This window comes from Gymnogyps californianus, chromosome 3, assembly GCF_018139145.2.
Source record: "Gymnogyps californianus isolate 813 chromosome 3, ASM1813914v2, whole genome shotgun sequence".
NCBI lineage: Eukaryota > Metazoa > Chordata > Aves > Accipitriformes > Cathartidae > Gymnogyps > Gymnogyps californianus.
Window position 1 is genome coordinate 4,570,729 of NC_059473.1, and position 16,643 is coordinate 4,587,371.

Sequence of the window (16,643 nt, forward strand, 5' to 3'; positions counted from 1 at the left end):
GCTCCAGCTTGCAGTTCAGATCTACACTTTCTGGCAATCACGGCTGGTCCTGTGCCCAAGAGCAGTCGATTTGCAGTGAACATATCTCTGATGCCAAAATACTACATGTGCTTGGTCTGCATTAGGAAATGAGCATGCAGGAATCTGGTAGGAAGGCTTACAGGTTTAGGTAAGTTTACCATACACTCAGATATCCTTAGAAGACTAAGTTATTTTAGTGTTTACTAAAGGAATCTAAAATGGATTTAGTGAGGACGGGGATAGCCCATATAACAGGTTACCATAAAAAAAGGAGTAATTAATTTGGAAAACAAAATCTAAGAACTAGGGATAAAAGCACTGGAATTCTGAATTCCCAATTCATGTGCTCACCAATCACCAAAAATCCTTTTGATTCCAGCTTTTAAAACTGCCAGGTTTAAAGCAATTAAAATACTTTTTAGAGGACAATAACATGTAGCATATAGACTACTATTAGTAACTTTTCCACTACATTATTTTATTACCAAAATAAAGGCTTCACACAACAGAGGAGCCATTTTTCTAAAGTTCACCAAACGGACACACTGTTTATCTCTTACCTCTGTTAAACGAGGTATATGAAGGCCCTTCGCATGGTCACTTGCAGTCTTCCTTGATTTGCCTGGCCATGTTCTTTTTCTGTGACTCTCCGCTACACCAGACCAGGCAAAGACATCATGGTAAGCTAAATCCAGATCTGAAGGATCAACCGCAAACTGGCATATCAGCTTCAGCAAGCAAGCAAGACAGTCTAGCTGCCACTGTGAATAAGAACAAAAGGAAATTTTATTTTTTCAGTGATTTATTTTACAAATAATTCTATGCCTACTATGGAATTTGAAATGAAAAGCTTAAGTAAGGTATAAAGGGTAAACAGCTAGAACTAACTGGCAAAACCTCACCAGAATAGACACTGAAGAGGAAGGGTATTGGAAAAAAACCTTACTACTTATAATGAAAACATTTTCATGACCTAGTCCTATTAACAGGTGCATTCAAGACATTCTATTATTCAGTGCATGAAACAACACAGAGGAAATAGTACAGGAGTTAAGTTCAACAGTTAAGAGCCTTTCCTGCATTGTATTCAACTATAGCACAGGGTATAAAGTATGGTATACAGAAGTGCTTTCAAGTTGAATATATTTAACCATGCAGAGACAACACATCCTAGTTTAAAAATACCATTTTGTATTGTAACATCTCTTGTTAGATGAAAACCACTGATTCATTTAGTAACTCTTGAGATCAATTTTCATGGCTCTCAGCTGTGTGGCTATGACCAAACATAGCACCTGCTCAGCTCCACCAGCAGAAGGTGCATTATCAGAGTAAAACTAACAAAAACAGAGCACCATGTCACAGCAACACATGAAGTAAGTCACCTGTCTAGCACCTATGCATGCACAAGTCAGGACTCTGTAGTAAGGCACTTGGTTGCAGAATCTGTTACTATTTTCAAAGTGTTGTGCATACTTTCCGGGCAGACCAATAAAAGCAATCACACAAACTTTTGTTTATATACTGAATAGAGAGAATGACAATTTGTTTCTAATATTGAAATAATTTTAGAACAAATACATCAAAATCAGTTAAAAATTATCAAATCTTTAAGAAGTATACCTGCCTTTTTAGCATTTCAGTAACTGTCATCAGTTTTATACATCATACATCTGTATGATCGTTCACTTACATCTTTTTATGTACATATGACTCAGAGCTTGAGATATTTCGATTTTTTTAATCAAATGCCATAGAATTGAAAATAAAAGAGAAAAATTAACTCTAATAAAAAAGTTTTCATTACAATATGAATTTAGCTTAAACTGATAACAGAATAATGATGAAAAAGACATTATATAAGAATGACTAATAATAATGTTCATTATTGAAAAGTGACTTTATTAACACCATAGCCACAATGCTACCGCTTTTGTCTCAATGCCAACAAGAGGAAATGGTATTTCTTGGCCTCTTCAGAGGGAAAGATAATTAACAGATTACTGCTTTTAAAACAGACTATAATAAAACTTTCCAAATAACAACCTTCCCTAAAACAAGCAGAAAAAAGGCAAAAATAAAGTACCCCCTTCTTGCTTGGCAAATTTTGATATGTGTGATATGCAATAGTGTTATCAATGCAGTTGCAATCATTGCTAAAGATGGAACCCATTTTTTTTTCCTCCAAGATGTTCCCATGATCTACAATTTTATGTTCCACAAACTAGGGTTTTTTAAGACTGGACAAAAAATTAAACCAAAAATACACAGAAAAATACAAAGGGTGGTTTAAAAATATAAAAAAGCAGAACAATGAAGATTTTTTTTTTCCCCCCAAAGAAAAAAATTCTTCCAGGAATATAAAATATTCAAGAAAAAGATGCTATTGCATAGACTCTGGTGGTTTCAAGTACAGAATTTATTTATTTCACTTAGTACAGAAAAGTAACTATAACAAAGGCTGAAAGTAACAAGAGTCTTTACAAATGACAGCTATGTTATTCTAGAGAAAAAGGGTGAATGAACACCTACCACAGTCCATGATTCCTGTTCTTTAGGCTCTAAGATTCCAGAATTGAAAATTTCTAGTAACTGTTGGAGCCCTCCAGCAGCAACAAACTGTAAGTATATTATGGAACCAATGTGAGAAAAAGCAAATACAGAAATATCACTAAGTTCGGTTAGATACCAATCTAAGCTTTATAAATAAATAAATTTTAAAAATGATGATACACTATTCAGCTGGATATTTTATGAAAAAACAAAAGAAATAGTTGTACACAACTATGACAAATTAACGGGCCTGAAAACACAGAAAAACTTTAAAATGTTATACCTAAATTTGAGATCAAAAACTCTAAGGTAGATCATGTTTTAAATGGTTTTTCATTTTGTATTTTTTTTTTTTAAAAACTGCATTAGGTATCACAGAATACAGTAGGAAAATCAAACCTTGCAGCTCCATGTGTTTTTACTATTTTCTATTTGATCTTCACTCGAATCATCTGAGTCTGGGTAAAGATCACTATAACTTCCCTAAAGATAAAGAAGAAGAATTCATTGTAAAAACAGTTAAAGAACTAAAACACTATAAAATAACTCATCGATATATACTTTGGTTCAGAGAGAAAAACATATATTATGTGCAAGAAACTGTTACCGTAGATTCACGTCTTATTCGCCTGTTGGGCTTTCCCAGAGCTTCAATAATTTCCAGGGCATATAAAAGTTTATGGGCACTTTTTATTCGCAGAAGATCCTTCCAGCTAAAGCCATCATTACCCTTAAAAGATAAAAAAAGACAGAAAACAATTAACGCAACTATATGTAATGCTGATCTATCTAAAAAATGCAGGGAGAGAATTTTTAAAGTGACATGGACAAATTATTTGGTTTTTAATTTCATCTATTATTTGAAATTAGACAATTTCAAGCATATTTCTATACATGATTAACAATTTGAATAATGTGCATTCAGCAATGAAATTTGAGTAAACCTCCAACGTTATTATAAGCTAAGGTACACACAATTTTAAAGTAGAGAAAGCCAAATGTTATACTCTAAATTATAACTTCCACCAAAATTTTGATGCATGTGTCCCTAAAGAACCGTAATATCTAAAAACTGTTAATATGTAATTTCAACAACTTTAAAAGAGGCAAAATTTTCACCTATAGGGCAAGAAAACAACTAGGTAAGTACTCATGTTTTGAACTTATAGAAGAGAGTACAAAAGGATTACTATCACAACAGTCATAATGTTAAAGCAAGGCTGCAGATGAAGAAACTGCTGTTTCAATTCAAGCCAAAAGACTGTGACAATGAGCATGGACTATTATTTTCATTTATTAAATCATTTTTTAAAAGAAATCATAAAAACAAACTTTGGGAAATAAGCTGACATCTCTGTTTAGTTTAATTTCATAAGAATTATTAGGTTTGTTTATCAGGTTTACTTGTGTCTCAGCATACTTAACATACTTACTATTTAACATTCCTATTTGGGGAAAATTCTACTAAAACACTAGACACTACAACATCCATGTATAATGAAGATAAACATGTAAAACAAGCATTCTTTGTTCACCTGCTCATCTGAAATATTCTGGAATGCCTGCAGCATATTAGGGCACGTTGGCAGAAGCATTAACAGTTCCCAGACACGTCTGGATAAGTTTTCTGCATGGAGATGGAGTTCTTCACACCTTGCACTCTGACAAACCATAGAACAACCATTCTTATTGTGAACTTCATTGTGAAAGTAAGAGTTCAAAGTCCAAAAATGTATTTATTCTTAATTAAGAAGCTGTTTCCTATCTAATGTAAATCCATAAATAGAACATGATAGTTGAAGTTTCACTGAACCTGCAAGTAACTACGTTCCACTATCTTTACAGCGTATCACATATTTTGAAATATTTGAGTGTAAATAAAACTTAAACTACTGGTTCCAATATACTAGTGGTTATTTAATTCCCCACAAGCTAATGATGGCATATAAGACATAAAGCTTAAGTTTTTGCAATAAAACCTTTATAAACTTTTCTTCAAGCCAATTCCCATTACTAGTCACCACATCTATTTAAATAATTTATATTCTTAAGAATTACTTTTTTATAGGTTCCACAATATTTACAACATGTAAAATATATCAGAACAATGTTCTGATATTGTTAAGAAAATCAGAAAAATCATGATAATGATTATACCATACGTGAAATGTGAATATACAGACAATAAACATATCTAGCAATTGGATAGAGTACACAAGAAGTAGGCTACCTAGGAAAAATAGATCCAATTAAATAAGACTTAAATGTAATTATTCTAATAAAAATACTCTAAATTACCTCACTATCTTCCATAGCCACTTCTCCAGAAGGAGGCTTAAAAGAGGCAAGCATCTCTAACAAATCAAAAAGGGTGGTAAGATGAGGTTCTTGCAGGAGTAAAAGCATTGGAATGTTGTCCTTCTGAGGAGGAGGTAGGCAGGATGCTGGAAGCTGAACACCTTCACCTTTACGTTCTCTCCTTGGTGCGCCCAGGGATACAAACACCATCTAGAAAAAAAACAACAAGCAGGAGAGACACAATTTTAAAAATGCATATGATAAACCATGGAATGTTTTCAACAGGATCATAACTAAGAACTTAAAGATACATCAGTATCTTTGTTGTCAAATCTTTACTGAGCAGCATTTTGAGCAACTGCCATAATTAAAGCTTGGTTTTGCTTTCACTTAAGGCATTCATGGTGTAGTTGCATACACTGTTTGCTGTTGTTACAGTAGACAGTCCTGTTTCCTTAGCACTCATCCCTTATTTTGCCATTCAGGCTGGGGAGACTCTAGTACTGGTCTGACTTCTCAGTACATTAAGGAAATGGCACAAAAACTAATCCAGAGTAAAAATGAGATAAATTGGCTCAAATGACCAGAAGAATGCTAGCGAGGGCATAGCACCACAAATAGCAGTGTGGTTGAAAAGCAGACATTTGTTATACTGGCATAACCACGTTGTGAAAAGCCATTCTCAGATGAACTGTTCCTGCTGACTAGTTATCACCTCCATATATTGATCACACCCCGCCGTTCAAATGGAATGCTACTGCTCCTCCAAGTTCTGCAAACATAAGAATTCATCTGATTGCACCATAGTTCAATTCTGTAAAATGATCTATGTTAATAAGAAAAAAGTATTTTAAAAACTGGTTTTGCTTTTGAATTAACCCAATTCATTTAGCAAAAAGAACTAATAAACAATCGAAGACGTAGTCCAACAGATCATGGGATTTGGAACCGCAAGAGTCAAGATAGACTAACTGCTACAATTGCTAACAGCCAGCAACAGCACATGTAAGCTTATCAGCTAGTAATAATCTTTCTAAAAGGATGTTAGCAGATCCCTGAAGGTGTACAGTTTGAGTTTAGTTTTCCTTTAGATAGAAAGAATGCATGTGATGATCTGCTGGTAAGTTTTGTTACAGTCCCACCTCCCTAAAACAGTCATGGTGTCATTCACACTTATACAAATCAAATCAGACTTTTCCATGCTGCTGACTTCAGCAAACTTAGGAGTAGACCACTCTAACAGGAACTCTGAATTGAGACAAAAAAATTACAGATGAGCATCAAAAAATGCTTCAGATTTCACCTGTGAAAGGAGAGAGCTAGTCACTGCTACTATGGAATTAGTATGTGTTCAACAATTCAGACAAAACGTGGATATTTGATTCTGTTTTCACTGGTCCCTTGTTTTCCTTGATGAATGAAAAAACCTGAAATTTTTCTTTTATTCCTTAAGTTTTCACATCTGCTCACATGACTAGAATTAGGCCTTTGAAATTATTAATTATTTTAAAGACTGACAGCAGCAAGGACCGACAGCATTAGTTTGAGCTTACAGGAGGCACATATTGGACGGCATGAAACAAGTAGTTTCAGAGAACTATAGGATGCTCCCAAAGAAAAGTATACCTTCCACCACTACCACATTTATCAGCTACACAAGACAGAAGCAACTTATCAACCAATCTTTTTCAGTGAGTGCTATCTATATGCTGGTAATACCTGCATATCCTTAAAACCCAATTCATGAAGCGTTTTTTCATCATAATCGGTTGTCAGTTCATGCCCAGATGAAATCATTCTCACAGGTCCCATGAGGCCACCTAGGATAAAAACATATTTCAGTAAATTTCTGGAATCATAGTTTCATTTTCTAATGAAGTGCTAAGATTTATTTTTAATAGTATACCCTTTAGTAGCAATTAAAATGAGGCAAAAACTTAATGCAATTTCCTTATGAAAACTGGTTATTACATTAAACTGAATTTACTTGCATGTATTCAGAAATAACCTTTTCAATAACAGTTCACCCAATCTTGTAGTGAAAAGTGTTCACAATACAGATTAAAACATGCCTTCCATATTTTGTAGTAAATCATGCTATGCCAGAGAAGGATACTGGAAAATGATTGTGACCATCAACAAAATCCCTTTGTATCACACACCTGTGATAAAGCCAGCAAAGATAAAGCAGCAATGATTAATCTTACTTAAATGTAAGTTGGAACTGAAGATATCATATACTTCAGAAAGAAAAAACTGAGAACACGCTTCAAAGAATTCTCAACACTGAACAAGAAATCTGAACAATTAAAAGATTAAGAATTTAATTTCATTTGGCGCAGATAATCAAGCAGTAACCAAGAATTACAATGCACAATGACTTTATACCTCAGAGTACTCATATATAGTTCCAACCACCAATTCTGGTGCACAAAGATATTTGTCATAGATTGACATTTGCTATGCTTTTCAGCCACTGTTCTTACAAGTACACTTTTCCCAACGTTAAGCCTTGGTCCTCCACACCAGTTAAAGAGTGGCCTTATACTGCCACTATACTTCAACATTGGGATTTCAATGAGGCTTCTTCAGAAAAGCCTATTTTTTTGAACCTCTTGCAGAAATCTTGGGAAGTACTCAGAGTTCTGGGACCTGAAAATGCTTCAAAACAGTCTATTACCTAGCTATAGGAACACAGTATTCAAAGACATGGGTTAAAACAAACAAAAAAAAGCCCCTGTATATGCAACGAACTTAAATTTCATTCTTTCACTGTCATAAAGACATGCACGGTGTCGTGCATGCACAGTCAGCCTGCTTCTTCTGGTAATTACTGAAAGTCCGTCATCTGCAGTCTGCAGCCACACAGTCACTGCTGATGTGTGCACACAATAAATCCAGGTGATGCTTCCCAAAACCAGCCGAGTGACACACACAAGTGCTGACGTTTCCAAACTAGAGCAATCCAGTGAGATGTAGACACAGTAACTTTGATGGGATAAATGAAGGTATCAGGCAAATACATATGATCCTCAAATCCTGCCCAAAGAAAATTTCTGGGACGTTCTCGGGAAAAAACTGGATAGACAGCAGCCCTCTGAAGACATCTGTCAGTTAACAACAAAACCATGAAGGTTTTCTATCAAGTTGGGAATAATCTCGCATATCTATCACTGTTCCAATCCTCCCCAGCTGGCTGCTTTGAAACTTATCAGTGTAGTCAGACAAAATAATTTCAAACAGATAAAGGCAGGCAAACACATCATCCACAAAAATAATACAAAAATCTACCACCCTCTGCACTTCATCAAACTAGTAACAGATTTCAGAGGAAAGAATACAACAAACAACCTGAGTGAGAAGCAAACGCAATCTCACATTTCTCTGAGCAATGCAGATTTCAAATGAGCAAGAGATGTTACAAAAGGTATTGGGACCTCAAAAGAATTATGTGGTAAATGTCTGGTAAATGGCGGGGGGGGGGGGGGGGGGGGGGGGGGGGGGGGGGCGGGGATTAAGTTTATTGTAGTGAAAGAGAATTAGAAGGAACATTCAATAAATGTGAATGCATCTACTACTTACAGATACATTCCCAAAGTTTTGGCTAGTGGGCGTTCTTGGATATTCCCTTGACAGAAGCATGATGGTAAAACCATCAGAAATGTATCTGTAACTAATAAATGCTTTAAGGTTCTTTTAGCCTGTCTCAGAACCTGCAGCTTCATTTTCCAAAATAATAGTTACCTCACTTCTGTAACAATCTGTTTAACATTAATTTTCAGTGTCTTCATCTTCTCAAACTAAACTTCCTTTTAAGACAACAGGTATTAGATGTGTTATTATATATATTATATATTAGATATATATATGATATATATTATATATTAGATATATATATGATATAACATATATATCACTTCAGACACACTATTTGTTCATGAATCCCAAGAGCAAGAAAATGAAAATAACACTTTGTGCAAAGATGCTGGAAATGAAATGGCTGTCTACACAGTGGTGAAAAGGCAGGCTAACAGGAGTGCTAAAGGAGGCCAACAGCATAAGAAAGTGCCAGTCACTGTTAACATCAGATGAAACACATAATAAGTTGTTAAAAAAAAAAAAAAAAAGCAGGTCTAGAATTACAAGAGCCAAAAGTTGACACAAAAATTCTGTTATCTCTGTCTATTTCATGAAACTGAAAGACCACCTGAGAAAACAACTAAAAACCAATTAAGGACAAGGAGATTTAGCTCTATAAGGACAAGACAAGAGAAAAAATTGTACTCTGACATCACGAGCCTTTAATTTGTACTGGAATTTGATAAACTCTGCTCAGATTTCTACCTAAGCTGATGAAATAATCACCATTTCAGGTTCCTAACCAGGAATTGTTTTTTGATGCAGATTAACTAATACACGTATATTAAAATTGACATAGTAAAGGTCACCGAGACAGAAGTGTGCACTATGTACCTTACAATCCATGTCTCCTGTGATACAGAATGACCCAAGTTTTTAAGTGTAAATAGTCAATACCCTGAACCATAATTCACAGAGATCTTTGTGACCAACAAAATGTTATTAGAAAGCCCTTTCTTTTTTTTTAATCTATACAAAACAGTCCCCAACATAGGGTACAGATGAGTAAAACTGCAGGTTTTAACCGCAAGTCTCAGTTTCAGTCCTGTCTTCTCAAAATGAGCAGTTGAAAAGTAAAAATCATGTGACTAGATTATTCCAAACACACGGTGGCATGCAGACAACAATGCAGAGACACTTCTTCAGGAGTTTTGTTAATAAGAGATCCAGCCTCTTACAGCATTTTATGCATCTACCAGCCAACACGGATATCAATTACAAGACAAGGCACTTAGAGTCACTAATACAGGTTTTAAACCTAGCAAAGGACACTGGGTTTATGAATGGACAGACACAAATTTTACAGTTTTCCAGTTTCCCATAGTTATGTTAATAATTAGTGTAATAAACAGAAAAAAATAAAGCAACGTCCACAAGAAGCGTACAAAATGATGGATATCAGCACAGGCATTCTACACAACAGAAGACATTGTACATATGTGACATGACTGAACTGCAGCTGCTGTAGGACTGCAATTCTGAATTTTCTGAATCGTGTGTTTCTAAAATCCCAGCTAAAACAAAACCAAAAATTTCTGCTGTGTGGCTATACTTGGTGGAAAACAAGATAGTGTCTTTACTAAAACCGCTTCTGACGAGTAGCTGGAAAAGGACTTTACAAAGAAGGTAATTAAGATGCTTAAATTCAGTCTGGGTTACTGACAGTGTGTCTTCATTAAAACTTTTTTTTAAGAAGTTGTTAAACTATGAAAAGAAAGTCAGATTCATGTTTACACATTTACTAATGGTCAGTGGTGTTGGAAAAAGATGTTCATGGACAAAATTTGTTCAGGTAATATGCATTACATGCTAACTCTTGCTCATAATGAGAAAGAATGAAAACAAAACACTGAGGAGAAGATAATTCAGAAAACAATAACATTTTGAACAGCAATAACCGATAAGAATGCTATAATATATAGCATCAGTAGGATTTAGAAAATGTCCTCCTCCTAAAGGATAAAGCAGTAATTTTCATTCACTCAAAAACACATAAAGAAAGGGAACAACAACAGGATGCATATTCATCACACTGTAAGCAAGCAATGACCACCTCAGGAGCAAGGTGACATTCCAAATTAAGAGCATCAAAATAAGATGAATGATCATTTTTGCTGCAGGATGATCGTAAATTAAAAAGCAGTTGCAGGAGTAGGGAAAATCCTAAACCTGACTGGAATACATATATGTAGAGTATAAATTATGAATTTGAATTATGGCTTCAAATTCTGAATCAATGGCAGAGCCAGAAATAAATTTCACAAAACATAGAATAAGGTTCTATGTAACAGAATCTCCAAATCACAGAAAACAACGTAATTAATTAAAACGAGAAGAAAAATAATGTGGGGAAAAGCCTATTGGGACTTGGGAGCTTGGCTAGATCTAAGGACCTTTGGCAGATCTACATTTTCTTTGCTATTTCAAATAAATGGTAGTGCTCAAGAAACAACGCTATTAATTAGAAGTGAGGGTGATGCTAACTATAACTACAGCTAGAAGAAAATAAATCATAATGCTTGCTTATTTAGGATATCTGGGGAAGAAAAAACCACAATCTTCTAAGCTCTAAATGGACGAACCCTCCTAAGGGCAAAAAAAACAGTTATGAGTACTACAGCTTACCAGGGAAATCCCCTTTGCGGCTGCTTTGGCCAAACTCCTGAAGCTGTGCTTGTTGATTTATCTGCTCCTTCTGCAAATTTTCGTACCAATGGGTGACTTCCGCCCGTAGATCAGCCACCTGATCACTAGGATACATTTCTATAGTCATCTGAAATAAAACACGTATTTTATTTTTCAAAGTGCACAGTGGACATTACGGAAATTTAACAATGGAGGATGTACTTTTAAAAGGGCTTTTAACTTACCTTGTCAGGAAGTCCAGCTGGCTGACATACAATTCTTAGTGGTAGTGACTGTTTGTCACTCAGGGCTTTCAAGTGACTGCTGATACCAGTGCCTTCAATCTGCCACTGTCTCAGATGATACGCAAACCTTAAGAAGCAGGTAAAAACATTGAAAAAGTATTTTTGTCAAAACCTATTTAACACAAGTGTTTGATAAACAATGAGAGGAAAGACAAAACTTGCACCTTTATTCACTGTTTTTTTTCAAAATAAGAGGAAGTTATTGATATTCTCACTATTTTTCAAATAAAACTAAAACAACTTTGAAGAAGTTTCTTTGGCAAGGGATGGGGAAACATGAACCACATCCATACATATTTATACAAGGACAAGGGCCAACTCTGGGAACTGTTTAAATCTTATATATTACCCTTCCGAATTATCCACTGCTGTCTTGTCTTTACACAAATGAAGAAACTATTACTTAAATTAATAGTAACTCATAACTCATTCAGCATTGCAATAAGAGGAATGGAAATAAATTCTGTATCCAAATATATCAATAGAGCTATTTACCTTCTCCTAAAAGCCTCCAGGTGTGTCTTCAGCATTAAGAGTCCTCTTTCAATAATGGTCAGACTTGAATGAGAGTCTTGCTCAAGGTTACTAGAAGCTATCATCAGACTCTCCATACACTTGCTAATAAATTCCTGTTCTTTTTCAAGACCAGTTTTACCTGTAACATCAGTTAAAGTAAATCATATAAGCACAACTTCGAGACTATGCATTTTAATACTAAGAATAAAAAGAGGATAACACTAGATATTCTTTACAACATTTTAAACAGAAAACAAAAATAAAAATGCAAATTCATACCATTGATATAATAAGAGTTGATATACTGGATAGCTGCTCGACTGACGTCACCAGACTGTGCTCTTAAAGCAATACCCCAGAATTGGTCCATGCCACACAACTGTTTTGACAAAAGGAAAACAAACACAGAAACAAAACGCTGCCTCATTATTTTACTGGGAGTGATGCTTGTCTGACCTGAGACATTTTATTTGCCTCTTGACACAATTACTAAAAATATCTGCGTTTTTCCTCTGCTCGGGCTCTCATCACTGCACACATCAATTACTATAAAACTCTTGTTTCACAGAAACATTTTCATACTTTGAAGCATGAGGAGAACTGGTTAAAATTCAAGAGAGTGAATTTTCATTTTTGACAAACAGGAATACTTTTAAATGAAGCCTTAAAACCACAACTATAATTGGTATTCATTGCAAGAATAGACATTTTAATAAAAAATTGCCTCAAATCAATTCACAGAAAAATATCCTATATATCATTTTATTTCTGAGATAGTTTGTACAGAAGACTACAGAAGAACTTCTAAAGCACATCATACGTAAACTGAGACACATTTTACAACAGATTTCTAGTCAGAATTAAATATGCCTAATACACTGTCATCTGAATCTTCTTATTTAGAAAAGTAAATGTTACAAACCCATTCTTTAACACGATAGTGAATACAGTTCAGTTATGCTAAGAATATGATAAACTGCACAAAGATATGCAGGCAAGAGGCATCCCCCTCTTTGTGGTTTCCTATCTCTACCTCTAGATACAAAAGCCACACGCGCTCAAAGTCATGAGGGAAGGTCAGGATCATTGGCCTCTTTTATTTCCATTTCACTGTCCCACATTTGGAACTTTTGAGTCCTGAGCTCCCCGGGCTCTCCTCAAGGCAGTAATCTGTACAGAGCCCACCACTATGCGCTGTGGCATTACTATCTCAAACCCATAAACAATATTCAAGCCAGTAAGTTCTCAAGAGATACGCCGTTGCAGATAAGTAATTTAACTTTCCCCTTCCCTCAGAAAGAAGAAAAACATGAGCACAGAATCTAGGCTTACCTCTGAGTTTGAGCCACCATCATATGCACTAGTAGCCAATCGAGCCAAATTACACAAATGCTGGAAGAGGTTTAGGCCAGTCATACTAATAGTTTCAGGTTTTAGTTGTGGCATCTAAATAAAATGAATGCACTTTAGTATGGGAAAAGAAATTCAGTGATGGGATGGATAGCAATTACAGGGTATTTATTTCATTAGCACAGAAAAATGTCATTGTTACTACCGACCGTATTTGAATGTAGTAGATCAATTAAAATCTATTCTTGCAAAAGATCACACTCTCCGAATTTTATATACAATACAAAAAATCAACTATAATTGGCTTAAACAAACCTCTTTTCTCTACCACTGATTGGGACTGTAATAGTGCAGAGGGAACAAAAATTATTATTGTAACATTAGCTGCTTAACTTATCAACAGCAGGACAATTTGTTAGCCTACATGATGTGTCCATTCAAAAAACTCATACGCTTACAAAACTAGACAAAAAACTGTGTAACCTTGAAAAAGAACTAGACTACATTAATTATTGCACAATCTAGTCATTTTGTAATGTCATCTGTTGAAATGGATGGGACCCCTTGCAAAAAGCTCTACTGCTGCATGTTCGTATTTTTGGTGGATGTATCGATGAGATTTATACGCCCCTCCCAAAAAGAAGAAAACTAATTTTTTTACTCAGGTAAGCTATATATCATAAAGGAAAGTATAGTTTTGGGTGGCTTTTTTTCAAATTGAAATGAAGTGCTACCTAGTTTCAGATACAACACACAAGCTATTTGCAAAGAAACACTCAAGTAAATACTAGTGTGAAAAGAATTCATGCCAAACAGTTCCCCTCTTCCCTCCCAGCAGAGAAAAATCATTGCATGACAAGTGGGGCCCTCCCAGACTACTGAAGACATATTTTTCATAGAAACAATTTTAAATAAGTTAAATAGTGCCGATATGGAAAGAAACACTTACTTTTACTAGAATTATAAGGTTGCAAATAACTCTCTACATACCTTTTCCAAAAAAAGATGCTTGTAAGTCTCCATACCCATAGCATGCTGATCTTTACTTCGTACTTGATTTAAGAACCAGTGTAGTGCATCATCGTAACATTCAGAATCTTCTACTAAGCAGTGCCACAGTATGTCCACTTGTTCTAAACTCAACCCTAAAATTAGGGAAGTATTTTTAACTACTCCTTTATAGCACCAAATATATAGTGATATTCTACAAAACCCAAGAATACATACAGAAAAATCAGAATAGTTTTTGTCAGGACAAGAAGTTTTCGGAAACAAAAGAAGAAAAATGCACCACCTACCGATTAGGAATCATACACTTTTCCCTTTTTAGAGCTGGCAATCAGCTACAGGTTTTGGTCATTAGTGCTGTCAGTTGTTACTAAACCAATGAGTAGCGTGGGCTGACCTGGGATCTCATACCAAACAGCAGGTGGTTTCTCAGTTCATAAGTAATTGGTGGGCACAACATAGAGTCCAGCTTTGAGCTGGGTATTGAGACTGGCTGAAAATAGTATCTCTGTAACTATTTCATTGCTTCTCCTTTCAAGAGAACAGTAGGTTTATTTTCTTAGCTGGCATATAAACATTTGTGATCTTAACAAATTTCTTTAAAAAGAATTGTGGCTATCCTAGCAACAATAGCAAATACGGTGTTAAAGTTTTTTTTCTCTTGGCTACAGACATTCTCATTCCTTCCTGTATTGTACTCTAATGACCAGAGGGACAAGCCATGCATTGTATGCCAACTTTGACTACCTATAATGAGACTACCCAAATGACTCCTCCCTTCAATCGTCTTACTAAATGACTTCCATATACAATCAACCGAAAGCCTATACAGAACTGATGCTGAAACAACACTGAAGGCTGTTAGTTTGCAAGGGCTTAAGAAGAGAACAGCCAAAAGAGTTTATGGAAGGGAAAGGCCCCAAGGGTTACTAAAAACACAGCAAATTATGTTCGACTTTGAATTCCATCAGCCACATCAAAAGATTTCTATTTTTAACCTTTTAGAGTGAAAAGATTTCAGCATCTGTACAGATCAACCATCATACACAATACTACTTTCGCAGAAGTGTAAACCAATTTCTGACAGTATTAAAATATAAAGAATTATTCCTTTCTGGTATCACAACTCACAGTGCACTCCAGTAAGAGATCTCTGGGAACATTATGGACATGAACCAAAACCCACAAATACAGAATATATTGTCGTCATTTCAGTAATTACTACAATCCTAATATTTAGAAAAACTGAAGCAGAGAGAACATAAAAATTTGTTCTCACAGAACTGCAATAGAATCTAAACTCCAATGTTGGTTCTGTGCTTTCGTTAAAAAAAATCTTCCTTCTTTTGAAACAGTATCAGAGATTATTTAAAATTGTATGTTTAAAATACCATATTTATTTAAGTTAACATTGATTATTAAGAACTATGTGAGCCTTACTATGAGGTGCTTCTCTGATAAGGTAATCTCAAATACTTACTGAAATGATCTGGTGATCCTAGAGTTGAAAACACACACGTCAGGAATTGAAGACGAACCTGAACTTCTGCACTGTGGCTGTATCTAAAATTTAAATTTGTATAAAACCAGAAGTTTATTTGTTTATTGTCGTAACTTTTTTCCCACTCATACACATGCCTCTTAAAAGCATAAATAATTTTTTCTTATAAGTTTCTTTCTGAACTTCTAGTTCAGTATATCGTCTAGACTCCAGTTGTACACATTACAGAACCACACCGAACAAGTGGAATGACACACTAGTCATTACTAGATAAGGTACTTCTTTTGTTGCTTTTTGGGGGGGTGGGAGTGGGGTTTTTTTTGGCATACAGTCCAATTCAAGTGCATCATTTTGTCATTAGCACTTTGCAGGATCTGACCTTTTTTCCCTAACTTGTAAAATGCTGATACTTCTACTCTGAATTTCTGATCCCAGCTGATATATATTCTTTATTAAAATATTCTCAAAACTTATATAAAAATATTAACTATATTTCTAAGGTAGAAGCTTAATGGTCAAAGGAGCAGAACAATGTATCATTTTGCCTGAATTTAAAGCAATTCATCCCACTATCAAACAGCTTCTGAAGTAATTTCTTACTAGAGCAATGTCCAATATGAAGGAGTATGATGAAGTAAAATTTTGACCCATAAATAGCAACATTTTTCAATTGTGGATGCCCATATTTACATATTGACCTTGACATCTGTCAAAACATGAATAGTCTATTCCTCCGGGATTGGGAAGCTAGAAATTGTATTGCTTGTGTATATACCTCTGATTTTAAATCATACAGATTGGAAAGTGTGGATGAATGTGTTAAACAG

The 16,643-nt window shown here is 35.0% G+C and overlaps 1 protein-coding gene across 1 annotated transcript in view; it reads right to left on the reverse strand.

Annotated features, from left to right (window-relative positions):
- USP34 (ubiquitin specific peptidase 34) overlaps positions 1–16,643 on the reverse strand; it is a 141,254-nt gene that overhangs the window by 56,681 nt on the left and 67,930 nt on the right. Inside the window, exons 21-34 of the mRNA XM_050893030.1 lie at positions 15,796–15,878; positions 14,298–14,452; positions 13,290–13,403; positions 12,237–12,336; positions 11,937–12,096; positions 11,382–11,508; positions 11,137–11,284; positions 6,592–6,692; positions 4,873–5,082; positions 4,110–4,235; positions 3,182–3,304; positions 2,974–3,057; positions 2,554–2,640; positions 582–782 (exon numbers count right to left, since the gene is read on the reverse strand). Of these exons, the coding sequence (XP_050748987.1) occupies positions 582–782; positions 2,554–2,640; positions 2,974–3,057; positions 3,182–3,304; positions 4,110–4,235; positions 4,873–5,082; positions 6,592–6,692; positions 11,137–11,284; positions 11,382–11,508; positions 11,937–12,096; positions 12,237–12,336; positions 13,290–13,403; positions 14,298–14,452; positions 15,796–15,878 (1,819 nt within the window). The remainder of the gene's footprint in view (positions 1–581; positions 783–2,553; positions 2,641–2,973; positions 3,058–3,181; positions 3,305–4,109; positions 4,236–4,872; positions 5,083–6,591; positions 6,693–11,136; positions 11,285–11,381; positions 11,509–11,936; positions 12,097–12,236; positions 12,337–13,289; positions 13,404–14,297; positions 14,453–15,795; positions 15,879–16,643) is intronic.